Here is a 27,957-nt window from a genome sequence, read left to right on the forward strand (position 1 = left end):
ATTTGTAGTCTTTTAAGTCATGAATAAAAGGGTTCAACCAGATTTCTTAATACCAGGTGTGCCTAGTCCTTATTAATCCTGAAAATAGGAGAGGAAGGCTTACATTGGATTTTGGAAATTACAAAAAAGTCTCCCTTGCTGGGTGTGCAGAGTACGGGTAACAAAGAGAACGCAAGAGGGAGGAAGGTATTTTTATGGTGTGATGGTGGCGTGTGGTGTCTCTTACATTCCAGGCATGTGAGTCAGTTTTTGGAGTTCAGCCCAAGGAGGTCGTAGGTGGGTGCCCGATGCAGTCGTTGAGGGGATGGTGTGTGGGTCATCCTGCTGAGAGGTTGCATGAAGGGACTGTTGCTTGGAGTTCAACCAGGGAAGCACTGCTTTCCTGGATTCACTGGGTTCATGAAATAGAGAAGACGGCCACCACGCTGTGGCAGCTTCTCAGAAACCTCCAAGCCTACCTTCCCCTCCAAGCAGGCTTCTAAGACCTGCCTTGCTGGACTCGCCTCACGCTAGACAGAACTGGCTAGGTGACCAACCAGCGAATGTATAGCACTAAATCAGGAAGAGGTATTAATAGAAAATGTTGTCTGCCCAATAAAATATGCATATTAACATATGTCATCAATAACCTTAATACAAAGAGTGAGAAATCTGTGAGGTTCATGGTGACAGGTGGCGGAGTAGCTATTCCCAGTGAGGTGTATGCCTTGTAGATTGGGGCACACCTGAAATGTGTACACACACACACACAAAGAGCAAGATAAAGATTGTCAAAATAAACATATAGCCAAATTGCCTGTCCTTTTGCTTTAGCTTGCCTGTGTTTTGCCGTGTCTATATCAATATTATTCCTAATTAAATTTCATGTGGATGAAAGGCTTTATTAAAGTCAGGGAGAGAACCTAAGTCATTTTATGTGTTAATGAATTCTTTTATTCTTTAAAATCAGAAGTAAGGATGGAGAAAAAGGAAGTTTCAGATGATCTCTGAATTTTGCAGTATAAAATTTACTAATTAAGCTATAATTTTTAAAGTTTAACTGCATAAAAATAATTGCCATATGTGTTCTTCTAAAAATTTTTTATTTTCTCCCAATTTGGGGAATTAACAGTCCATTAACAGTTGTAATATCAGGCTTGTGGCTCTAAGAATTTTGAATATGTGTATTTATTAAAATATATACAAATAAACACATATATATCCACACATACATACATAATATCTCTAGAGACTTAGGCACAGTTGCACAGCCAGCTCAAAAACAAAAGAGTTAAAAGTTAGCTGCAGGGTGGTGCAATAGTGACTCAGTGGCAGCGTTCTCGCCTACCATGCCAGAGACCTGGGTTCGATTCCCATTGCCTACCCATGCAAAAAAAGAAAAAAAAAAAGTTAGCTGCAAATATCCTCCCAAATGGGTATCTTGCATATTGGCGGTTTGTTCTGCCCAAAGTTCACAACGAGGGAATTAGCAAGTTATAAATAGCTGAAAGCTGAAGTTTTCCATGTTTATAAACTTACTGAGAAAATGCCATTGAGCAATTTCATCCTTTCTAAATAATTTTGTTTTTAGAAATAAATATTAATGTGGTTTGTTATTAGAGATGAATAAAACTGCTAATCCATCCCCAAGTGATATTTTGCTTTCCCTGGAAGGCAAAATATTTTGTGACATTGAAATCAGAATCCAAAGCCAACTACTTAAATGCAAGTTCCCTCTAGGTAGCATATGGAATGCTTCTTAAACTGTCATGTGCATGTGCAGTGTAGACGTTATGTAAATCTCTTTGGGGAAAATCTCTTTATGTCTTGCTTAGGAAATAGAAAATTTGGGTGACATGATATGACCATGTCTCCTATGAGGGGGTTATTCCTTTTGGAAAGATTTGGTTTCCAGAGCCCCTAAACTCTGGTGCAGAGCAAAATGTGTTTTCTTTGTAGATGTGGGTGTAGGAACAACTTGCTGTTCCTTTGAAGGAAGAACGTGCTTCTCATCTCATCAGCAGGGTCATGTTAGCTGTGGGTCATTGGATGCTGTTGTGTTTGTCAGAAACAGCAGAATTCAGGATTGCACCAGAAATAAGCTCTTGTGTTTTTCTGCCTGTGAAGTGAGGACATATTTGTCTCAGGTAATATCAGCCTGACCCTGCTGTGGCTACATGGTGAGAAGGTGTCACCACTTACTTTGCATTTAGGAAAGCTGTGTTTTGTATCTTTTCATGATGTGTTTGTGTGCTGATGGCTCAGAACAACTTTGGCTGGTCTTTTTTTTTTTTTTTTTTTTTTTAATAGATTAAACAACACCAGGTTCTGTGGATCATTTTTTAGAGATATTACACAAAATTGGTGAAATTCTTCAGGTTATGCAAGGTAGGAGCAAAATCTGTATCTTCCTTGTTTATTCTCTCTGCCTGTACCTCTGGGGCTTTTTGTCTTTCTTGTGATCCAGTGTAGTTTTATTATAAACTGCTCTATTTGAGGAAAGATTTTTAAGGACTTTAAAAAATCTAGTAGCTTTGCCTCACCTCTGTTGTTTGCGCCTTAACAACTTTCCCTGGCCTCTTGAATGGAAAACTTTTAGTCAGAAGGAAGTGTCAAGCCTTTCTCTGGCAATGGGTCTCTTTTCAGGCAGGCGCATTTCCCTCCTGAGCAGTAAACAAGCTGGCTGGTGAGGAACCACAGCCGGTTTCTAGAAAGACCCTGTAGAAGCACACTGAAAGATCTCTGAGTGCCCAGGTCCACAGCCTGCAGCACTGTGAGGAGAGGACGCCAGACTTGTTTTTAAAAGCCACGCTTGTCTTAAAGAACTGAACCCCATTCCCTTCTTCAGGAAATTCTGCTGGGCAGAGGGGAGAACTGATTATTAATGGACTGACTTCTGTGTTCAGACTTTTGCCATCTGTGAAGTGCCGGATAAATGCAGTATTTTGCCTCTGGTGCAGCTAGAGCAGAAAGCAGTGTTTCTTTGTTTTGCACTTCTTTCTTTCCTTTTCATAAAATTTCAGTTTAGGGGATTGACTAATACATCGTTTTGTTGCACATTTTTGCTAGATCTGCCTTTCTCAGAAAACTAGTGTCTCACTTTCCTAAAGGAAGTAACCCAGTGTAAACATTGTTCTGTGTTTCAATGTTTAACTTTTTTATTAGTTTACTGAATGTACCAATGTTAATATCCTCTCTTCTGTTCCAAAGCCTTGACTTTGTTTGATACTGCCACCTATGTTAGTTTTTAATCTCTGGAGAAATCTTGACCCAAACTGGTCTTTATCAGGTTATTTGCTAATAACCGCTGTGTATGACTTGTTCTTCATTTCATGTGTGAAACCCCAGGGATTAAAGGACAGTGGGTGCCAGAATGTTACAGCTGTCTTCTGTGTAAGTTAAAGTTTAAGGTTGATTGAAGCTGCAATCCTGCTTTACGGTGCTGTTAAATTGCAGATTTAAAAAGTGAACTCTGAAAAAACAGAGAGATTATATTTAATCTTTTTTTTTCCAGTTGTTGGAGGGATTGACTGAAATTTGTTTTAAAACATGGAAACAAGAAATAAAACATTATGTGGACAGAAGGATAATGCATATAAGGTGGAGTTCCTTATTGCTTTGTGCTAAGTGCGTATCATTGGCAGCAGATCCATGAGGAAAACACTAAAAATTACATACAAAGAGTAAATTTATTTTGTCCATTTACTTTGACAAAGTCAGTGAGTAAGAAAGTTTGTACATTTAAAACCTAATCTTTATCCAGTAATTGAAACTGAGAAATAATTTGATTTGATATGGTTGAAGAGATTAGAAACTTTTTTTTTTTGGTATGGATATTTTATTATCAGGATGAGTATCAATAGAATTAGTACTTATAGAGACAGATATTTAAGCAGGCAAATTTAATGTTAGGTCCAACAGCAGTGGGGCAATAGAACTCACTGACCAAGAGCATATGGGACAGACAAGGTCCTCAAAAGTATACAGCTTCACAGTGTGGTTTCCCTGAATTCCTTTTGAAGTATAAACTGCTGATCCCCAGCAAGTGCAGAACTTGCAAAACTAGGTTCTGTTGTCTCAGATATCTGCATTCTTTGGAGGAATTAGAGGTAGTATATATGTTTCTTTTATATCCGCCATTGCCAATTAACTATATTCTTGTTTCAGAACAGTCCAAATTAAGGAATTAGAGCTTAATGAAGTGTGACATGTCATGTATGTCTACTATGTTTTTTATGTTATCTGAATTTCTAATTTTTCTCAAGATTCCACTATTAAAAACAGCAGAGATATTTGTAGGTTTGTAGCTAATCTCATGACCCAACATTTTAAAGGACAAACACACCCTTTCCAGTGTGCTGTGCCAGTGTCAGAACACTGGGCTCCGGGCAACTTTGAGCTCCTCCTGTGGGGGGTTTCAGGTTCCTTTATGCTATTTCTCTTGCAGAAACTAGTCCTCTATACATCTCCTAACCTATCTGTTAATGAGGATCGACTCTGTCTGAAGAGAATAATCACTTTGGACCATTCAGAACTCTCATCTTCACACTCAGACCCACATGTAAACTTGCTTCATGGTGTTTCTTTGCTCTTTCAACTCCTCGAAGACAAGTTCTCAGATCCTGTGTCTCAAAAATCAGAAGGAGACTTAGAGGTCTGAATCAGCCACGGATGTGTGATGACCTGCCTTGTGACTAAACCTGTACATAACATAACACCTATCAGAACTGTACTTCTGATATTTCAATATATGTAGCACTCACCTGGGGATCTTGTTAGAATACAGATTCTGAGGACTGGGGTGGCCCTGAGATTCTGCATTACTTATACGCTCTCATATGGGTCCCAATCTCGTTGGTCCCTAGACCACACTTTGAGTAGCAAAATATTAGAGAGGGTACTTGTGAGACATCCAACTTCCCCCAATGTCCCAACTCAGGCACGCTCCCTTCTAGGTGTTCAGTTGACCGTGAATATTTTCTCCCTTAGAGGACAACGATGAAAAGACAGCTATAAATGGCAACTTACAATTTTCCTGGGATTGCTCATTTTAAAGTTTGTCATTAAAAAAAACAACTCTTTCAAATTATACTTTAAAGCTTCATGTCTATCTTTTTAAAACTGAGATATAATTCACATTATATGTCAATTTGGAGCAATTCAGTAATTTTTAGTATATTCACATGGCAGTACAACCATCACCATTATCTAATTCTAGTGTATTTTCACTACTGCAAAGAGAAATTTTGTACCCATTAAGTAGTCACTTCCCATCTCTCCTTTCCCCAATCCCCTGGCAATCACTGAACTACTTTCTGTCACCATGGATTTGCCTATCCTGGATATTTCTATAAATAGACTCATACATTATGGGCCTTTTGTGTCGGCATTTATTCATTTAGTATGTTTTCAAGTTTCATCCTCTGGGAACGTGTATCAATGCCTCACTCTTTTTTATGACTGGATAGTGCTCCATCATACGGATATGTCACATTTTGTTTATGCATTTGCCAACTGATGGACATTTGGGTGTTCACCTTTTTTGTTATTATAAACAATGCTATGATGAACATTTGTGTACTGGTTTTGGTGTGGAACATGCTTTCCTCTTTCTTTTATTCCTTTATACCTAGAGTGGAATTGCTGAGTCATAGGGTAGCTGATGTTTTGAGGAACCAACTAACTCTTTTCCATAACAGCTATACCATTTTACTTTCTAACTAGCAATGTATGCATGTTCCAGTTTCTTCATATACTTGCCATTTATGTCTTTCTTACACAAATCATATCTTGAACTCCTGGAACAGTGCCTGGCACATACTGAGTCTTGAATAAATGTTTTTGAATTGGGTTCATGAATGGATGAATATATAACATTTAGACTTTGGAATCTTATGAGTTTTATTCATATAACATTTAGACTTTGGAACCTTATGAGTTTTATTCATTTTTGGGTGTTTACTGTCATTTTTTTTCATAGTCCCTGAGAACATGTTAAGAAGCTGTATAATTCTCCATTTATAGACACAGTATATACACTAAACCCCTGGTTATTGCTTGCTGTGCATTGTCAGGTTGAGACACAATCTCTTTTCAATGCTTCCTGCTTAAACTTAACTCCCTTTAATTAATCAAGGTAGGTAAGTTCATATCATAGCTAACAGTTGTAATATTTACCCTATTGGGTTTTAGAATAGAGGAAAGGGAATTAAACAAGTTTACTTTTGATGATCTTCAGAGAGGTTTTGGTTTGTTTATATTCTCTCACTCTTTCTCATTTGGAAGGAATTGTGATTGTAGAAGTCCAAAATTTTATATTTTTCTTGTTTAAACTTCTCCAAGTTTCAACTCAAACTTTGCCTTCTCTATATAATCTTTCTTGAATCTATCTAGGCATACTTTGTAATTTTATCTCCTGTACTTCAATTTTCTGTCAGCTATATCAATTACCTTATTGCATTGAAATTTCTTACTTATCTTTTACCCTCCAATGATCCATTAAAGACAAATACTTTCCATATAAATACACATAGATATATTTATATGTGGTCAGATTTGCCTCGTGTAATTGTAGCAGTATATGTTGACTGAAAGAATGAATGAATAGTGTGTGAGCATTTAGGAGGAGAGAAGTTCAAACCAGGCAGAAGTTATCTGGGGCAGCTCCATGGTGAAGGTCAATGTGACCATTTGGTTTGATTTATCTCTTGCCCTTTAATTATAATAACATTGCCTCGATATCTTAGAGTTGTACATACATGCTCCACAAACTGATGGTTTTGGCTGTATAAGCAATAAACTGTGAAGATACAGACTATTCTGAACAATTTACTTCTTACTGATAAGAAAGAGCTTTCTGGGACATGGAAGTGCTAGAATTGTCTCTGTCATCTTGAATTTGGTGGATTTGGCAAGTACTTATTGAGCAAAGATGAATAAAACCAGTTACCTGCTTTCAAGGGGCTTGTGCTCTGCAGATGCTTGGATGAAAAATAGTATGCTGAGTGCTGTTGTGGAGGAACAAACAAAATACTTTGAGAACCAAATAAAAGAGACATGAATTCCAACTGGAGGTGGGATAGAATATATTTTACATGGATTCTATTTCCCTTGGCTTCTTAAGTGGAATTGGTCTGTCATGGGCAGCTTGACCCCTTTGTGATCATTCGGTCATTGGGGCTTCCATTGTAAGCTGTTGTCCCTGTACTGCATTGTCCAGTGTCTTCTGAACACTTGCATCTGACTGTGGTCCTGAGTGCCTCTGTGACGGGTATGCTGCCAGCTGTCAGAGCGCTTGCTTCCCCTTCGTTTTCCTCAGTCTCTTATGGGGTGTAGCAAATAAGAGAAAATTGAGATTTCATCAGCCTTATGTGTCCAGAGGCTTTTTTTATTATATCATTTAGGGAATAGTAGTCATTTTTGTCATTTGTATGTGTGTTTACTCCCTAATCATTTATTTATTCATTTATAATATCTACTAAATGTTTGGCATCATGCTAGTTACTTTAAAGACATTGTTTTAAATCCTCCGAAGAGTCTTTTAGGTGATTGGTTTTATGCCCATTTTATAGAAGAGGAAACTGAGGTTCAGAGAGAAGAATTAACTTTCCCTGTGTTTCATAGTTGGTAAGTAACAAAGCCTGATTCTACCCCAGTTTGTTTGATCCAAAGTTAATTCAACTGCCCAATTCTGCCTCTCCTAGAGATGGTATTGAATGTCCTGTGCCAGATGTGGCTAAAGGGACACTGTTCCCCTCACAGAGTTGTGGCTGGGGACCATGTATTTGAGGGGCTGGATAACTGATCCCATAATGGAAATACTACTATCTTGTGATGCAAAGTGCTGATCGTTCCAATGGTGCTTGTCCTTTTGTCCATCTGCTAATATCTGCTTCTCTTCAGGAATTCAACCAAGGATAGGTAGGAGAAGATATGTCACATTCTTAGTCATTCATTCATAACCCAGCTAAATTTACTGGCTGAGTCCTGTGTACAAATTATTATGTTGGGTCCCATGGGGAAAACAGAGAGGAAAGAAATCTTCCCTAAAGGAATTTACATATATACTTCTAGATCTAGATTATTTGAAGGAATTAAAAACTCTATATTATGCCTGGCACATGCCAACTGAAGAATAAATTGATATGGCTTCATGCTATAATTTGAAACAACTCCAGAAGCGTTTCAAATTAACATTTTCATTCATTTACATCAACTCTGGATTTCACAACGATCTGGCTTCTTGCTTATTCTCACAAGAGATTGGAAATTTTCTTATAACAAAGTTAATTTTAATTCACTTCTAAATATATACCATAAAAAGATTTTTCAAGAACCAGTCTTAAAGAATTCAAGGCATAAGGGGCAGGGCATTAATGTTTGTGTCAGGAAGTAAAATGATATTAGAATGCCAGAATTCCAAAAAAAGGGTGAGAAATTAACTCTTACATAAATGATTTTGAAGCAAATTCAAAAAAATAAGAATGAGAATAGTATTCTTATTGTTACTAAGTTTCTGTATTTTAGAGGTAATTCCATCAAATATCTCTATTCCTTAAAATTTATGAAGTTTAAATGTTTAAAGTTTAGGGTATATTAAAAAAGAACAGAATATCTTAGTAGTAATCATATATATTTAGTCATGGTTAACTGCCTTCTATAACATATTTTTCTGTTTGTTATGAAGTATTTGGTTTCTGTATCTTGATCCATTTATGGGGAACATTGACATTATAGAGACTTTTACAGGGTCCTAAACTTTTCATGTCAGCTTCTACCATCTTCACCAGAAGAGTAGATTAGAGATGCTCCAGCAGGCTACTTAGAAGAGTAGATCAGAAAGTGGTCTCAGGAGTAATTTATTCAGCAAATTGCCTGACATGCAAGGAGTGCATCACTCTAACATAATAGGCTATATTTTTCCAACCTGTAAGTTGTTCCTGGAGAGGGCAAAGGGCAAATCAGACTCTTTTAAAGTTTGCCTTATGGCTTTTAGGGCCAAAGAGGATCAAGTGTAAATTTGTACCCCTGGGGAATTGATGCCAGTTATGAAAGTGCCTTAATGTGGCCCTGTGGGATAGAGAGAAACTGCACAGCTTCCCTTTTTTTACTTCCCAGTAGCTGACTGATTTTCCTTTCTTATCACAGAAATGTATTACTGTTTGTTGTGCTGTATATGGGTTTAAGATCCCAAAGTTGTCCCAGGGTTGTTGTGGCCAGTATTTAGTAACATCTTCCGCATTTTAAAGATTAATTTGTTATTTGGCAAATGTGTTGGGTACCATCTTTGCGGGGCCGCTATGCTAGGGGTTGATGTAGTTTTCTTCTAAGAAGTGAGTGAGTAAGAGAGAGATTCTGCTTTTGTCACTTATGGACTAGTTGAGAATACAGACACATAAACAGGATTAAGGAGACGTGGAAGGTGCAGGGAGGAACCCGGGAGCATGCAGGGTGGGGCAAGTCACCAGAGAGGGTCACGAAAGGCCTTCCAGAAAACCCGATGCTTTCAGCTAAATCTAGATGTTGAGTTGACCTGGCAGGGAGAGAACACATAAAAACCTTTGCATCCATTCCATTTTTTCTTTCAGTTTTATTTCCTTCACTTTTCCTCTGACTGCTTCCAGTTTTCTTAGCCCCCACAACTGCTCAGCATGCAACTTCCCTTCACTCCATCTCTCCAGCTCTTTAAAAAAAAAATTTTTTTTTTATTGTGAAAAGTAACATATATATAAAACAGCAATAAATTTCAAAGCACCAATTAGTTATAGAACAGATTTCAGAGTTTGGTTTGGGTTACAGAGCCACAATTTTAGATTTTTCCTTTTGGCTGTTCTAAGACACTGGAGACCAAAAGAAACATCAGTATAATGATTCAGCAGTCATACTCATTCGTTAAATCCTATCTTCTCTATTATAACCCCACCTGCCCTTTTGAGCTTCCTCCCTATTCGGGCTATGCCCATTCTAACGTTTTCATGTTAGAAAGGCCATCGATAATATGGGATGGTGAGCTCTCCCACTCTTTCTGTTGTTCTTCAGGATTTTAGGGTGTTAGAGTTCCACAGCCTCCACCAAAGATCACAGAATGAGTAAGTTTCCTCAGAGAAAAAGACATTTCCTCTGCAGATGACTGGCAATCATCACCGCATTTCTTTAGATTTTTAGTCAAAGATTTTCTTCCAAATCATGTTTATAGGTAGTGATAGAAATGTATTAGATATGGGGAGACTAGCCAGAGATAGGAGCGACTCTGTGTTCCCCAATCCCTGCAGTCACCCCTTCACTCAAGCAGCTGGTAGTGAGAGAAGCAGCAGGGTTCCCTTGTGGATGTTTCCTTCCAAAAAATGCAGCTTCAATGGACATTTGATAGGAATTGGTGTTGTGAACGTGCTATCAGGTGGTATACCAAGGTTGGAGATGTTATAAGCACCACTGAATATGCTTTGTTATTTTTACTGACTCTTGCTTCACTAAAACCTTATTTTGCTCTCAGCAGAAGAAATAGTAATAGGGTAACTAACCCTTTTTTTCTAAAAGTAGCTCTTCTGCTTCGTTACCCCAACGCCCCACCCCGGAGGGGGGGCACCCTAGATCTGGGTTAACTTTACTGGTGGGGATATCAGGGTCTTCCAGGTCACCTAGTTAAGACCCTGGCAGTTCAAGAGAGCTAATGTGTGTGAAGGGCTCTGAAAATGGTAAGGTGATATATAAACACCAGCTATTTTGGCATCTGTGATGCTAGACAGAGAGTGCTCTGAATTCCCTAGCTCTCCATCGCTGCTGGATGTTGAAGATAGGTGTCCTTCCTTATACCCAGCTGTAGAGAAAATACTGATGCTTCGATGCCTGCAAACATCCTAAAGAGTCCTCCTGGCCCTCCTGCTAGAGGAGCATTTTGGTATCAGCACCTCAGCCCACCCCTGTGACCCTGGACCACCCACTCTATCCATTCTATTGGCCAGGACTTAGGAGCACTTAGGACTTTGCAGCACTCAGCCACTGGGGCTTGAATTGACTACTTCCTTATATGCAATATAGAGGCATAATCCATCTAATGGGCTGTTCTAATGCCGGTGGAAGAGGCTCCCCAGTGCTTACACAGTTTGTCTTTGGTCATCTTGACAGAATGTTGCTGATGTATACCTTCTAATAATGGGTGGTTGGGATGGAGAGGAGGAAAGTACCACAAGATCCAGTGGGTCTGAGATATTTGGCCTTAGGCATTCTATCTAGGTAGGATTCTAAACTTGAAAAGCCTTGGCAGGTTTGAGTCTCTTTGTCCCAAGGTTCTGTTACCTATAAACCTGCTCCTGATTATTGAGGCTACCCAAGACCTGTCATTTCGGTGAGCACATTTTCTGCACAACAGAACCAGAGCCACCAGCCAGGAGTCAGCTAATGTTTAAAAAAGATGCGACTCTGGCTATTACATTTCCTGTCTTGTAGATTGATGATCTTTGGCTGTTTTGCTGATGTCATTCCACATCTGTTTTTACTTTTTTCTTTTTTTGGGGATTGGGGTGGGGAGGAGAGTGAGTGTAATAGGAGAGGAGAATGGTTAATCTAGCAGGAACTCATTACACCGTGAATGATGAAGTCTGGGTTCCTATTTTATTTGTATTTGATTTGTTTGCTTCATTGGGGAAAACAAATGATTGTGTCATCCTATGGAGAATTTCACTTTCTCTTTGACATACCAATAACAGCCTCCCACATTTCATTTATTTTTGCCTCTGCTAGAGTGGCTGATTAAAAAGAACGCATTGTTTCGTATAGCGTGACTTTCACTAATGGATAGGGAAGGAAAATCAATAAAATATGTATATATTTTTGAGCAATGAAGAAGTCTTAATACAAATACCCCTTAGGAAACTCTTAACTACAAATACCCCTTAGAAACCGGGGTCCATTAAAGTGAGATAGATGAGCTGATGAAACAAAGCAAAATAACCAGAAAGAGGACCTGAGCCTTTGTTTTGTTGTCTGTGGTTTGCGTTGGAGAGGAGTCAACTTTCATTAATTCCTTAAAGCAGTAAAGTATCCCCTTCTCTCCTTCTTGTCTTCTTCATCTGACAGAACATACCTAGTAATGGGTACATTTGTTCTTGTCCATTAAAAAGTATGCTCAGACTATGGCCTATAAAACATACATTAATTGTTGGTTGTTAGAGGGTTACAGATTTGGGCTAATTTGGGTTTTCCCAGAGCAAAGTCATAATTGGCAACTCTGAGGTCTCCAGTCCCAAGTAATGTGTGTGTACTTCCTTTTTATGTTCCTTGACACTCAGATCTTGGTAGCCTGGCAAAAAGGCTGCTGTGTGTTGTGATTTTCCACTGCAGGCCAAAATCGCTTTTTAATGAGCCAGACCTGATGTGGGCAGTGTGTTTGCAGGCTCCGTCTTGTGGGTACACGGGTATTTGGCAATCGAGGGCCTAGATTAGCAAAAGGTCTCTTGGCTTTCTGTGGCTGGGTCACTGAATGCTGAACATAGCATTTGTTTTCTACATTTATTATTTATGGTTGAAAACAGCTGCTGTTAATATTTGGGGTGGGGGCTATGGTGAGATATAAAATAAATAAAACTAAATAGACACAGCATATCAAAAATTACAGAGAAACATTTATGGCAAACCAGGTAGAAAGATCAATATACCCCTCCTCATTTCCCCCGACAAGCAGTGTCAGGAAAATTATTGGTTCATAGTCAGGAGAGTTGAATGGTGTTAACTCAATTATGAACTAGACTTTTTATAATAAAAAGGTCAATTGTGGTTGCTACAGGCCAGCGGTCCTAAAGTAGAGCTGGGGTGGTGGTGGAGTATCAAGCATGGGTATATATTTTCCTTGCCCTTTTGATTCCTTTTCTACTAAATTTTCTTTGCTATTCATAGTTTTTTATGGTATGGACAAAAGTTTCTGTTTAAAAATAATCTTTATTCAGAGAGTATTTTACCAAATTATGGTATAATTACACTATCAAATCATACTATTTGACCTTTCTAAACAGCTTCTAATAATCAGAAATTTTCAACTGCACTTTTGGCAAAAATCATAATTTTGATAATCTCTGTTTTCTCCATCCCATGCACTTTTGCTTTCTAACCAATTTCAGGTAACAAATATTTATTAAATTTTCCTTTGGGCAAAGAATTGCACCAGATCAGAGTCATGGAAAGCATGACTTACCTTAAAAAATTTATAAATGAATTAGGGCCGTAAGACAAAACCACACCAAAGTTAACAATATCAAACAATGGTACCCTGGTGTTCCAAGGCTGTATGTCTAATTATTTCCTAAAGAGAGTTAAATGCTAACTTCAGAGGAAGAGGGACAGCATCAACTTACATTGAGACATGCAGCAACATGGATAGGTGATGAATGGGCCAAATGGGCCAGCAACACATGCTACTGAATTTAGAGAAGGGGGAAATCTGTGGGGTTTGGAGCAAGGTTTCTTAGAGGTGATAAGACTTGTTGTGGACCTTGAAAGATGGATAGAATTTCAGTAACAGGCGGTGATTAATGGGAGGGCTTTCTATTTAAATGAAAACTGTGACCAGAGGCCGTTAGACAATGAAAATATGTTCAGAGTTTGGTATTAGAGACTAGCCTGATGGAGCCAGCTGCCTCTGGAAAGCTAGATGAGACTGGAAATGTAGATGGAAATATATTATGGAAAGCCTTGAGTTCCTTGAGAAGAAGTTTAAACTTTCTTCTGTGGGCATTCATTCATTATTTATTTATTGAGCATGTAGCAAGGGCTAAACACGGTTAGATGCTAGGAAAACAATAAGGAACAAGAAACAAACAATCTGAGTCCTTCCAGAAATTAACAGTCAAGACTTGTGAAAGCAATAAACAGCTGTATCTTGCTCTGTAAGGAGGAGGGCCATGATGGGGTAAGTCTTCAGGGCTCTAAAACTTTTAGGAGGCACCATTCACCCAGACCAGGAGACGATAACCCCTAGGCACAGGTGAGGAGAGAGAGCCTTCTCAACAAATAGTCTAGTACATGACTCTATAAGTAAGAGTTTTAGGAAAGAGAAAATTGGGGGAAAGCATGGAATAGTGTGAAGCCTTCCTCCTGGAAGAGTATAGGCTTAAACAGAAGTAGGGAGGTGGGAATGTGAGAAGATTCAGGAAGAAATTTGTCTGTGAGACCCACCTGATGTGATGAAGAGGATGCTAGGTGTATGGGAGAAGTAAGAATAAGAGTAGGTCGGTAGGTCTGGGTCTTGGCCCTGAACCTGGGGGACCCCAAGTAAGACACCTTAGCCTTCAGTTTTGTCATTTATAACATTAGGGACCTTGACCTCAGTGGAAATGTACAACTTGAAAATCTAGGATATCTCTGGCCTTACCCTAGAGGCATTGGTGAGTCATGGGGTATTTTGGACTAGGAGAAAGACCCAACAGATCAGTGCTTTGAGAATCTAAACTTTCTTTTTGTCATGGAAAGTTCATGAGATAATTATGAATTTATGAGAAGTAGAACTTTTTCTGAAAACCATAATCATGTCCTGATGTTTTTAAGACTGCCAGTGAGACTATCCTCATGTTCATTGAACATTACTATGTGAAAGTTTTTTGTCTTCTCTCAAAAAAGTAAAAAACAAAAAACAAACAACAAAAACAAAAGTCATGGCCTGGGAAGAAAGTTGATGCATACGTTTTGAGGCTGGGTCTGGAAAATGGACTACTTTTATTTGGATCATTTAAAATTCCTTAAAATTTTCAGTGAAATCTTGGAATTAGGAAATGCGTGTCTTTTCATTTTTTTTTTTTGTCCCTTCCTGGGGGGTATGATGGGGATGTGATGGAGGTGATGGGAATGGGGCGGGGTCAAAGCAGTCCTCCCAGACGTGGGATACTAAGCATTCATCAGATGTACTTTCGTGATATCCAGGAATATAACTTCCCCAGTGTGGCCACTCATGCAGGTTCCACAGAAGTAACACGTTGGCCAAAGGCCTCAACAGGGTAGAATGTGGTCAAACCCCAAATTTAAATGATATCTGCTATACCCTTTTTTTCGGGGAGGGGGAAGGGGTGCATGGTCCGAGAATCGAACCTGGGTCTCCCACATGGAAGGCGAGCATTCTACCATTGAACCACCTGTGGACCCACCTGCTATACCCTTTTATCATTAAGCTATGCATTTAATACTCTATTCATTTAAAACTTCAAACTTTTATGCCTTAGACTAGAACTGTATGTGGGTCTGCTGGAGAGTGCTAGCTCCATGATATGTCTTGTTGCTGACCTGCCATCTCCTGTTGACCGGCCACCATGTGCGTCTCCTGCTCTCCACTCCTACTGGGCTTGTCATTCTGGCTCCTTTCTCTAAGTGTATTTTTCTGGACAAGTAGAAAAGAACAAAATGTTCATCAATTATGCTACTTTGGTGGGTGAACATTGGTCTGATTTAAAATTGTTTCAGAGTAGATTGCAATTTTTGGTAATATTTACAGGATCATAATAGCTCATGACCTGTAACGCTGTATGTTCTTTTCATAGTTTCTTAGTGGCTCATGAACAGCAGCAAGGCTGGGGAAGAGCATGTTGCCCCACTTTTATGGTTTTTATCCTCTCCAGATCTACTAAAGATCAGAGATGATGGTAGGTGTGGTGGAAAGTCTCTTCAGTGAAGAATCATGAGCAAACTCATCAAGGACAGGAGAACAGGATCTGCTAGTACTTTAGAAAGGAGTGGCCATTACTCAGCTGACTTTGCTTTGTCCTCCTCGTTATGTTCTTTCAGCTTCTTACTTTTTGTTTTCTTTAAGTAGATGACTGCACAGAATGTATTTTTGACTGAGCTTTATAAAATCGATGGAAGTTCCCAAGAGTCTTGTGCATTTCTTAAGAGCAGCAAAAGAACTTGAGATGCCTTTTTTTTTTTTAACTCATTAGGTTAAAGGGGCATTGATTTGTGCTACCTGCAAATGATATTTATAATTTCAATTTGTTTGGCCTTCTAAAGACATCATCCTGAGTCATGGAAAGCAAATCAAAGATGTAAATTTCAGCCAAAAACCAAAAAAAAAAAAAAAAAAACCCACAAAAAACAACCCTTGAGTTCTCAGATGGGCAAATTTTAGAAGTACTGCTAAATTTCTCTAGATTCAAGGTGCATATCAAGAGCTAAATGTCTTATCAGTTTTGAAATTTTTGGTCCCCAGGGGAATGTTGAGAACAAAATAATTTCCACAAAATTCATTGCTGAAATAAACAAACAGTTCAACTTTCTGGGGTAGATTAGGGCCAAGCTTATAAGTGCCAAAAACTTTCAAAATGTCACTATGCTAGTATAATATTATATATTATTCTACCCCTGTCTTTGTATAGTATATTACTGGTGGTAATTTTAAATGTTCTATGATAACTCCGATTAACATTCTGAACTTTAGTTATTGGTGATGTCTTGAAGAGGTTGCTGTCCTGTCCATGCAGGCTGCCCATGGCATGGGACTGAGCAAGTCCCCCTTGTCTTCTTGTGAAAAGATGACTCTGATAGAATTCATCCATTCAACACGTATTGCAGACCTACTGTGTGCCCAACACAGTAGAGAACAGTAATTAGGATATGGTTTCGACCTTTGCAATCTGCCTGGTGAAGGAGACAGATGGGTAAATATGTTGATCGCAGGAAGATGTGAGCCGCACACTCATTAAGGCTCTAACAAAGCGTGGGCGAGCTCTCTGACCTTCAACTTGTCTGCAGCAGCCTTTGCCTTCAGAGCCTGGGGATGTGGCACACAAAGACTGCTGTTCCCACCCCAGGTGCTGCAGAAACAATCAGCACTTCCCGGGGCTCTGTTTGCAGGTGCCACTCACCAGCCATGTGCTTTTCCCAACTACTGAACTGCTGCCTCCTTCTTACTGCCCCTGTCCAGTCTGCCTGTTTATCATTGCTGCAGTGCCTAAGAACCACGAAGCGGCCATACATTTCCTCTCTTTTTCCTTTTCTTCTTTCTAGTCTCCTTTGCCTTTGCCTCTTTCTTAAAGTTCATTACCATCCTATTAAGTAATAATGACAGCAGTGATGATGACAATGGCTCTCAGCTAATGATTGCTTACCATGTACCTGCTACTGTGCTAAGCACTTCACATATATTAGCTCGCCTACTCATAACACTCATGAGGTCTTACCCCATTTTATAGATGAAATGTGTAGATGAAATTTACAGCTTAACCATGACGTTAGTAACTTGTGGAAGACTACAGGACTCTTTTCACTCCTTTAAGGAGAATGTATCAGTCACAAAACATTGGGTTAAATTGTTGCCTCTTCAGAACTTTTAAGGTGTATGTGTGGGTGTGAGAGACAGACAGGCAGGAAAAAAATCCTCCCAAAAGATGCTTTACCTGCTTGCTTTCTCTAAGTTTTCAGGGTGCTTTTAGACCTTGAACTGTTCTGGAGCTTAAAGGTTTCAGAAGGCAGAATTTCAGGTAGCCACTGCTTTCCCCAAGAGACATTTGTGGCACTGAGCAGCCCTCTGCCCTTCTGGGTGGTGGCAGGTTTACCGAATCAGCTCTGACTTTTTATAGCTGAAATGGTACATCCCAAGGCGGGAGAAGGTGAAGAGGGATCTTAGACCAGATTTTGCACTGGTCTCTCATGATGCTTTTATTTATTTTTGTAGGGAGGGAAAAAAGGAAGAAAGAGGTTTTTTTTTGGTGGGGGAAAGAAATTGTGTTAGATTTTGAGGGTTGCTCTGTTTTTCAATTTCTAGGATTCAGATTTTTTCAAGGTGTTACTTCGTTGTTTTGTTAGTAGTATTTAAAAGTCTGCGATTATTCAATATAGCTATACTCAAATATCAATACTGAATTAAGCCCTCAACAAAACATAAGCAAGCTTTTTTGTTTTTTAAACTGTTCTCACATTTGCTATTCATAGTTAGTTTAGATAATCCATATCTTCAAGACTATTGGTTATGTATTTTTTCTATCTATCCCAGTAATCAGCTTAAGGCTGAGATGCAGTTCCTGTCAGTAGTAAATTTGGGGACTGAATTGAGTAAAAAATGTGGAACACACCAGATTTGTGTAGAGTCGAGACTTTCTTATTCAGTGATGAAACCGTCAACCATGCTTTTCAGATGTGTTCATGGGACAAGGGGTCAGTGGCATAATTCGTCATCTGGCACCATGAAAGGAACATTCATCCAGGTTTTTGAGGGATGACTGGCTGCAGTTCTCTGTTGTAGTTGACGGTGTTGAGAATCAGCAGCTCAAAACCGATGTGACATCTGTTTCACTGTCTCCTGTCAGCAAATACTTACTGAGGGTCTGGCGGAAAGTAACACATGCGGGATGGCTATACATCTCTTGTTGCATAAAATAGAGCTGGGCAAGCACTAATTTAATTAGCTCGATATATCCTCTGACGCTGAAGAACATCTCCGATCCTTTCTTTCTCTGCAGTGTACATTAGTCACTGGAATTTTATTTTACTATATTGTGCATATGATGTTAGCATGGACTGAATGCTAGTGCTTTGAGGACAGGAATCATATCTATCCTTTACGATATGTCTCAACACGCAGAGCACCTGGGATGTACTTTCCTGACCATCCAGGAACCATGACTTCTTGTTTGCCTAGATTATAATCAAATTGTGCCTTTTTAGTAATTAGTACTCATTCCACTTTCACTTTCTGTCATTTCTTAATTTTTACCTTTCCCTTTCCATCTGTTTCCTCTCATTTTCTCTGACCGTTTCTGAGTGCCAGTGGTCTGGATGTGGCTGGGTTAGGCCAGCACGGCCACCTGCAAGAGGCCCATTCTACTGAGTGCTGGTGAGAGGCCTTGGATTAGGCAGGTGGAGTATGCACAGAATATGACCTTGCATTTATATTTTAAAGGCATTTTCATTATCTATTCAGAGTTTTAAAACAGCCCTCCCCCAAAGAGGGAAAACAGGTGCTGCTATTATTCTTTTGAGGATACTGGCACAGAAATGACATGCATTTGTCCCGAGCGACCTGTGGTGAACCAGCATAGTTGTCAGGAGATCCAAGAGAAGGGTTTCCTCTAATATACACAGGGCATGGGCTGGCAACTTCCTGCAGATACCCCTGGTATTCTGGGTCTCTGAAGTGGAAAGAAGAAAGAGAACTCAAAGTCCAGAAATGATATGCCACTAGCTTTTGATCACTGAGGAACAAATCTAGAAATGGCATAACTCTCCTTTATGGGGTTCACACTGGTATGGGTGGGCGACTTAATCAACAGCTAGTGTTTCCTCTCCTGGCTTCCTAGAAATGCAGTCAGCAGCCCATGAACTTATGCGAACACAAACACTTAATATAAGAGTAGAGCTTTAATGTATAGGGTAAAGGCACCAGATTCTTAAATCCTTATCTGAAGAACAATTATCCAGTATATTTCCTCACACATGCGTGTAACCAGCTCCCTATGAGAAACACGTTAAAAATTAATTTTATTCATTAAAGTCCTCAGGCCAAAACGTCATCCTTTATGATCTTTGAACCTCCTAGGTTTTCCTGACTATTTGGGTATTTGAGGCTTTCAAAAGTATATCTGAATTGGATAATTGCTGAAAACACAAAATGTGTGATGAAATTGAGTCGAAGTAAGAAATGGCCTTTATGTGAGCAGTAATTTCATCCCTTAGGATCACTTCTTGGACATATTTCCTGTTAGATGATAGAATCAAAGAAAGGGGCTCAGAGAGATGAAGCCCTGCCTTGAAACCGAGGCAGGGGTGTGACAGCTGAGACAGAGCTCTGGGCTCGCTCGTACTCCCACTCCAGGAACCCTTTCCACACCTCACTGCCGAAATCCAGCAGAAATGTACCATCTGGCACAGGACTTATTGTTATTTTTCTGAGAGATACCTCTGTGCAATTATTATTCATAGAAGTAAGAATTTTCCCACAAAGAAGGCAGAAGCCAAAGTTCATGTTACTTTGGCATTAATGGCACATTGTCGATTGTCATGCTGCTGAATGACTGTGAGGCGAGGAGGGAGTATGTTTCATAATGCCAGCAGTTTCTGGGTAACAGGAAAGTTTGACTTTTCCAGATTATCCTCATGTCAATTGTGACATCTCTTTATGTATTATTTTTAACATCCGCAATGAAATGTGAAATGGTGTTAACAGTAGCCCAAGGACACCAAAGCGTCAAGATTAGACAACACGTTTCAGCTCCCTTTCTTCTTTCCCCCCCAGTGGGCTGCTGTATTAACACTCATTACAGTGAAGTGGAGCAGATGGGCAGACAGACTGATTAGTTATTTATGTATATATTTTTTCTTTATGGAGCTTAGATGCTGGCTTTTCCTCCAGTAAAAAGAAAGGAGATTTTAGATGTCGCTTTGTCTTGATTTCTCTTTTTAATCGGAGGAAGAAGGGAGTCACTTTTCTCCTGATCTGTTAGTAACGTGGCTATATCCTTTTCTGAACTGCTGACTTCATAGCTCTCTGTGGACCCACTGCAATCAAAATTTGAATTCTTTCCCATATTCCAAGCCACGTGTGGTGTGTTCATGTTCTTTCTGGCCTAGAATTTCTTTATGGAGTTTGTCACTTTGACTTCATTTTTTTCGAAGTGTCATTCTTGACTGTCACAGGGAATTTTCTGCAGTATTATTGACTTTCCCATCCAAAATATAGAGGTCTATGACTAATTATTGAAACTTACCCATAAAGTTATGTAAATAGCATATAGACACTCCTGTGGCTTTAAAAAAAAGTCAGAAAACTCTTTGATTTTTTTCAAAAGTGTATTTTGCTTATTTTTTCTTCCCTGTTTTATAAAAGTATGTCTTCTGATAAAATCATGACTGTTCATTTACAATTCAGAAAATTAAGGTAAAGAAAAAAGCCATCATAATCTCTCCTCATGAAAAGGCAAAGGTGTTATAAATATGTAATATGTATTTGTCTAAAGTAATGGACTGACTTATATGGAGAGGAAAACTTTCTTTTGTTGTCAGGTGAAGTGTTCTGGAATAAAAATGCTAAGGTTAACTTGCTGTGGTGTGGTATCTTTAGGGGATACCTAAACTATCTCCTAAAGAGGCTTATGGCATGATAAGGAGGAGAAGGATAGACATGTATGCTTAGGAATTTTTAAATCCTTTTTTTTTAGTTTGAACTGGATTTACAAATATGCTAGTCTGTTTAATCAAAGATGGGAAGAAAGTTCCACGAAGATGGCATCACACTAGATCAGCTTATAACATTGCGGAATAGGGATCACAATTTGCAATTACTTGGCACAGGATGATGTAGCCATACGACCATTGTAGCTGAGTTTTACATAAAACTGTGGGTGATTAATTGGACCCCAATTCTTTAGAGATGGCAGATGATCCTATCACACTGATTATTTAACTGAAGAGAAAAATCATCTTCTGTGGAACTTTATATTAGAAGAGTCCATCAAAGATCAAAGAGATGCTTTGGCTAAATGCTCACACTGTGATCTATGACTTCAGAAATAGCACACTGTTAACAATATGCGAAAAGGAGGCTCTCAGATCTGCTCTGTGTTGCAGTCTCTGCATGCTCCTTTGCACCATCAGACTCACCTCTCTAAATGGCAAATGAATAGAGGGTGTAGGGGTTGGGAGAGAAGAGCTGAGCAAGGCTAATGGAAAAATGGAAGCTAAAAATATGCTAGGGTTTATGTGAAGGATAATACAAAAAGAGGAAACTTTTTTGAGTAGCTTATTCTAGCGGTCTTGAGGGATATATTTTGATATCTCAGTTGGATTAGGGTCAAATGAGAGAATTTTCATTAAAAATGAGAACTTGACATTATGTCAGTCTATAAAAGAGATGCAGTTTCAGGGATGTTTTCATGACATTTCTTTAGTTGTGGTTAAACTATGACTCAGTCTTTGGGTCCTTAACCTGACCTCCTTTGTCACCTCTCCACCCCCTGTTCAAAGCTAGGTCACGTACCTGTGGGATGAACTCTTATGGCATCGTTAAACTGCATAGCTGTACCATATTACCATGTGACTGGTCTTTCAAATGATCTCTTCTCTGAACTTTTTTATTTTATGGGGATAGAGAGAGGGACCAAATCTTGTCCTGTTTACTATTATACATGCAATGCCTCCCAAACACAGAGTCCATCACTTAGTTGTTGCTCAAAATTAATATCTGTTGATTAAAAGAATGAATGATTTGACAGGGGTTTATGTGCAGAATCCAAACGACATGGTGAAAAACCTTTCCCCAGTTATCCACGATCAACTTTGTAAATTGGAGATTTTTTTTTTTATTTAGAGAAATTGTAGGTTTACAGAAAAATCATGTAGAAAATATAGAGTTCCCACATACCCCTTCTTCACCTTCACAGTTTTCCTGATTATTAACACTTGGCATTAGTTAGTGTGGTAGATCTGCACAATTGCTGAAACGATATTTTTGCAATTATATTGTTAACTATAGCCCATACTTTACATTAGGTTTCAGTGTTTATGTTGTATGGTCCTACATGTGTGTTTTTTTAAATTTATTCTAGTAACATATATACAACCTAAGATTTCCCCCTTTTAACCACAGTGAATTGGAAAGATTTTTTGTCTCTCAAGTGGCTTTATATTACTCTCAATATGAACAAAACTTGAAAACATCACTCTTAAAATTAAATTACTGCTAAAAAAAATAAATTTCCCACTTTCACCACTTCTAGTCTATGTCGTACTAGAAATTCTAATTGGGGTAATTAGGCAATAAAAAGGTAGCCAGTTTGGAAAAAGAGCTGTTACATTACCTATATTAGAAGATGACATGATCTTATGTGTAGAAAACCCTAAAGAATCCAAAAAAAATGGATAGAACTAATAAATGAATTCAACAAAGTTACAGGATGCAAAAGCAATGGAAAAATCAGGTGTTTCTTTGTACACTGGCAATGAACAAACCAAAAATGAAATTGAGAAAACAATTCCATTTACAACAGGACCAAAACATAAATAAAATGCTTAGGAATAAATTTAATCAAAGGAGTGTAAGACTTTTACATAAAAATAATAAAACATTTTGAAAAAAATGAAAGAAGATGTAAATAAATGAAACACATCCTGTATTCATGGATGGGAAGACTTAATATTGTTAAGATGAAAATAGTCCCAAAATTAATTTACAGATTCAGTGCAACCCCTATCAAAATTCCATTTTTTTTTTTTTTTTTTTGCAGAAATGGAAGTGCTGACCCTAAAGTTCATAGGGAATTTGTAAGGGACCTAGAATCGCCAAAACAATCTTGAAAAAGAACAAAGTTGGAGGACTTACACTTTGCAATTTCAAAACTTACTACAGTGCCACAGTAGTCAAAACAGTGGAGTGCTGTCCTATGGCGAGGCATATAGATCAATATAGAATTGAGAGTCTAGAAATAAACCCATAAATCAATGCTCAGTTGATTTTTGACAAATGTGCCAAGACATTCAATGAAGAAAAATAGTATTTTCAACAAATGATGATGGGACAATTGGGTGCAGATGTAAGTGGATCAAAAACCTAAATGTAAGTGCTAAAACTACTCAACTCTTAGAAGAAAACATAGGTATAAATCTTCATGACCATGGATTCATCAGTGGTTTCTTAAATGTGACATTGAATGCTCAAGCAACAAAATAATCAGTAAGTTGGACTTCATCAAAATTGAAAACTTTTGTGCATCAAAGGACGTATCAAGAATGTGAAAAGACAATCTACAGAAAGGGAAATAATATTTGAAAATCAAATATTGATAAGGGACTGGAATCCAGGAAACATAAAGGACTTTACAACTTAATAAAAAGACAACCCAATTTAAAGATAGGCAAAGGACTTGAATAGCTATTTTTCCAAGAAGATATATAAATCGTCAATAAGCACATGAAAAGATGTTCAACATCAGTAGTCAGAGAAATACAAATCAAAACCACAATCAGATACCACTTTATACCCACTAGTGTGGCAATTATAGTAATAATTTTTAAAATAACAAGTGTTGGTTAGGATGTGGAAAAACTGGACCCCTCATTCATTGCTCGTGGGAATGTAAAATATGTAGAATGATGCAGCCAGTAATGAAAATAGTAAACAGAATTACCATATGACCCAACCATTTCATTCCTAGGTATATACTCAAGAGAAATAAAAACATGTCTACACAGATACTTTCACAGGAATGTTCATAGCAGCATTATTCATAACAGCCCCGCAGTAGAAGCAACCCGAATGTCTATCAGCTGACGATTGAATAGACAAAATGTGGTATATTCATACAATGGAATGGTATTCAGCCATAAAAAGGAATAAAGTTCTGATGCATGCTACCTGTGTTAGTTTGCAAGCTGGGAAGGCACACTGGTCCCTCACTCCTGGGCACTGTTGCTTTCAGCCTCTGTTCCTGTGAGGGCTCCTCACTTTGCTTCTCTGGAGCTGGTTTTCATCTCTTGGCTTTCTTTCCAGATTCTGGCTTTTTAAACATCTCATGGCAATGTCTGCTGAACTCCAAGCATCTCCATATATCGGTGTCATTGTGCTCCAAGTGTCAGCATCCATGTCAGCTCTACTCTGAAGCTCTGTCCACTGTCATTTCTGGCTCTCTCCCAAATGTTTCCTCTTTTAAAAAAAAGGATTCTAGTAAACTAATCAAGATCAACCTGGAATGCATGGAGCCACATCTCCATCCAATCAAAAGGCCACCCCCACAATTGGGGCCGTCACAACTCTAAGGAGATAATCTAATCAAAAGTTTCCAACGTACGTTATTGAATCAGGATTAAAAGAAACGTCTACTCCCACAAAATTAAATCAGGATTAAAACATGCCTTTTCTGGGATACATAATACTTTCAAACTGGCACACTACCACATGGATGAACCTGAAAACATTATGCTGAGTGAGAGAAGCCAGGTACAAAGGGGCACATGTTGTATGATTCTATGTGTATGAAATGTCCAGAAGAGGCAAATCCATAGAGACAGAAAGTAGATTAGTGGTTGAGAGGCGCTGAGGGGAGGCAGGTGATGGGGAGTGAAGTCTTAGTTGGTACAAGGTTTCTTTTTGAATGAGGAAATTGTTCTGGAATTAAATAGGGGTGATGCTTGCATAACCTTGTGATTGTGAATTTACTAAAAACCACTGCATTTTACACATTAAAATGGTTAAAATAGTGAATTGTATAGTCTGAATTTTACTGTAATAAACAAATTAAATCACTGCTGTAAAATGTATAGTGTGGCTGTTTCTAAACAAAAATTTATATGTGCTTATAATGGAGAAAACTCGTTGAGCTGTCAAGCTTTTTAATATATACATATAATTAAGGTGGAATTCCCTGAGTCATCCTTTGAATTGGGAGTAAATCATGACTGATCTCATTGGCATGCCCCTCACTCCCTGTGCTGGAATCAACAGAGAAGTCCCTTGAAAAGAAAGGTCCTTGTATATGTTTTATTCTTGTTAGTCTGCTACAATGTATTTGTTTTCAGGCAATTCCAGCTTTTTAACTTCAAATAAGATTTCTGGGTACAAACACCACTGTTAAAACACAGAAAGATCACCATGAAGCATGCTCCAGACGTAACAATGGATAAATCATGTCTTAGGTTCTTTCATTTATTTCTTGGAAATCGAAATGAGGCAGAGAAGAGAGAGCACTCCCAGAGAGGACCACTGTTAAATTCTCTTGATTCCCAATGTACTTCAGTGATTTTGTGCCTTTCTATTTTTACCTTCTTTGTTTATTCTGAAGAGGCGGCAACAGAAAGGGGGGAGCGAGGCGAGGCTTCCCTCTCATTTAGGTCTACTGTGCTGTGTACCCGTGAGGTTGTTTTCCCACATTTCCTTTGCAAAAAGGAAGGAATTCCTGTCTGGGAGCCCACACATGTTACCTTATGTGACGTTCTGGGGAGGTGCTGTGAGTGCTGGAGCAGAGGACAGGGGAATGTGCTGTTTCCAGGACACGCTGCTTGGGAATGCAAGACAAGAGCAGCAGGAAAAAAGCATCCCAAAGGAAGGTAACCCCAGCCACGCTCAGCAGCCTCCTGCTTAGAGAGGTTTTTCTTTCTCCCGTTCTTCTTGTCTCACATTTCGATGATGATGCATCTTATTAAAAACTATGACAGGCTGGCAGAAGGTTCTCGAAGTGTGCTCAGACTTGGATCAGAAAGACTTTCCTGCACCTTAAGGTGTTTTAGGGTTTATCTGTATTAAGTTAAAGTCAGCAAGGCCTCCAAGGGACTGTGTTACAAGGAAAATGCATGGGGAGGAAGGAATGGAGAGGAGAGACGTTTCAAAGGAAACATCTGCAAGACTGGATGAATAGCTGGATAAGGATAATGAAAAAATAAAACAGATTCACATGAACAGCTTGAGCCCAGCAAATCTTGAGAATCTGGGCAGCAAGCTTGGGTAGAACAAGTTAGGTTAGTTGACTTCAGTTAACCTGGAGATCAACTCCTTTATAGTGTATCTGTAAATACTTAAATACTTCTGGGAGAGGTCAGTAGAGGCAGGAAGGCTCTACTAAGAGGCGGACAGCTGCTGTATTTTCATTTCTTCGTATTCCAACATCTTCTGCTTAATCCTCAAAACATTTCACTAGCTAAACAGAAAATGGACAAATAAAAGTTTAAGACTTTGCACCTCCCCCATCTCCTTCTTTTATCTTCCAAACCAATGCCACCTCAGGCAAAATAAAATTCTGATTTACACAACCATCAGGGTTGTATAAAGGAGCGCATCCTGCAGTCCAAGCAGGAAGATCACTTCCCCCAGGCCGAGTGCGGGGCTGAGGAGAGCTGGCCTGAGGGGCAGGAAGGGAAAAGGGGAGAACTTGTCTCTGGCCTCCTGAAGTGGGTGGGCCTGTAGAACACGCTTTCCTTATTCTGAAGTGCTTTGCCATGGCAAACCTATATGCATGTTAATCATATGTGCTTAAATATTTGACTAAAGTAAATACATGCTTTTCCTATCGTCCTCAACAAGTTCACCCTCCAGGCATGTGCTTTGCATATGGCGTGCATGCCTTCTGATTGTGCTTTCTGATCTTAATTTCTAATTGGGAATCAAATGAGGACAGGCCATGTTGCGTTTCGTCCCTCAGCACCCGGCCACACCGCCAGGGCAGAGAACTTATGCTGGCCGCTCGGCACGAGACACTGAGGCGAGGGTTTTGCTGGAGTCCTACGTTCTGATCCAGCTTTCTATTCTTGCAGGTGCACATAGCTTGACCAACTCGGCGGGAAGGTGGATTTTCTTTGTCTTTGAAGAAAAAAAAAATGTCCTCGTGTCTGTAGAGATGATTTGCTGTTCAGCCCAGCTGAAGCTGACCGAATGAGACTATGGGCTGTGCCTCCGCCAAGCATGTTGCCACTGTTCAAAATGAAGAGGAAGCCCAGAAAGGGAAAAATTACCAGAACGGAGATGTGTTTGGCGGTGAGTGCCATGGGACTTGACTCGTGACCTGTTGATTCTGAGTCTTCACTCTCATGAGTGCAAAGTTGTTGTGATTCTTGTGTTAGGCAGTTTGGGGGTGCTGGTAAAGGGGTGATGAGATGATGGATATCAATTCAGGTCTTTTACATTGGATGATATATATCATAATTTATTCATGTGGGTCTTTGAATACGATCAGAAAAGGTTTTATGAAGGAGCGAGCATTCAAGTTGAGCTTTAAATGGGTATGCTGGGCAGTGGCTGGGCTGGGGACAGAGAGAAGTACAAAACTGAAAACATAGAGGTCCATAGGTGTAGTGAGTGGGGATTTATAAATAAGGAAGTGAGGTATTTTTTTAGGGCTAATAGAGGGTTATATTTAATAGGGATTATAAATCTCCAGATTAAAGAATACAAAAGCAATGAATTTATTTATCATCTTTTAACCTTTCTGTGATGATTCAAAGTGACTTTAGGATATCTAATGCAAAGGTCACACATTGCCCAATCCATGGCCACTTCTGGCCTGCAAATATATTTTCTTCGGCCCCTGC

The 27,957-nt window shown here is 39.0% G+C and overlaps 1 protein-coding gene and 1 long non-coding RNA gene across 4 annotated transcripts in view; one reads left to right on the forward strand and one right to left on the reverse strand.

Moving 5' to 3' along the window:
• Positions 1-1,184: 1,184 nt before the first annotated feature.
• C4H1orf21 (chromosome 4 C1orf21 homolog) overlaps positions 1,185-27,957 on the forward strand; it is a 171,096-nt gene continuing 144,323 nt past the window's right edge. Inside the window, exons 1-2 of one of the 3 annotated variants that reach the window (XM_077157214.1) lie at positions 1,185-2,126; positions 27,184-27,403. In XM_077157214.1, the coding sequence (XP_077013329.1) occupies positions 27,310-27,403 (94 nt within the window). In that variant the 5' untranslated portion in view covers positions 1,185-2,126; positions 27,184-27,309. Of the gene's footprint in view, positions 2,127-2,247; positions 2,368-7,550; positions 7,606-27,183; positions 27,404-27,957 lie in introns of those variants that run through there. The other 2 variants (XM_077157212.1, XM_077157213.1) reach the window with 2 other exon arrangements.
• On the reverse strand, positions 9,555-16,955 carry LOC143680749 (uncharacterized). The gene is made up of 3 exons (XR_013174159.1): positions 16,818-16,955; positions 15,244-15,337; positions 9,555-9,661 (listed from the first exon to the last, which is right to left on the reverse strand). It is a non-coding gene; the product is annotated as an uncharacterized LOC143680749 (long non-coding RNA).

Source organism: Tamandua tetradactyla, chromosome 4, assembly GCF_023851605.1.
Source record: "Tamandua tetradactyla isolate mTamTet1 chromosome 4, mTamTet1.pri, whole genome shotgun sequence".
NCBI classification, from domain to species: domain Eukaryota; kingdom Metazoa; phylum Chordata; class Mammalia; order Pilosa; family Myrmecophagidae; genus Tamandua; species Tamandua tetradactyla.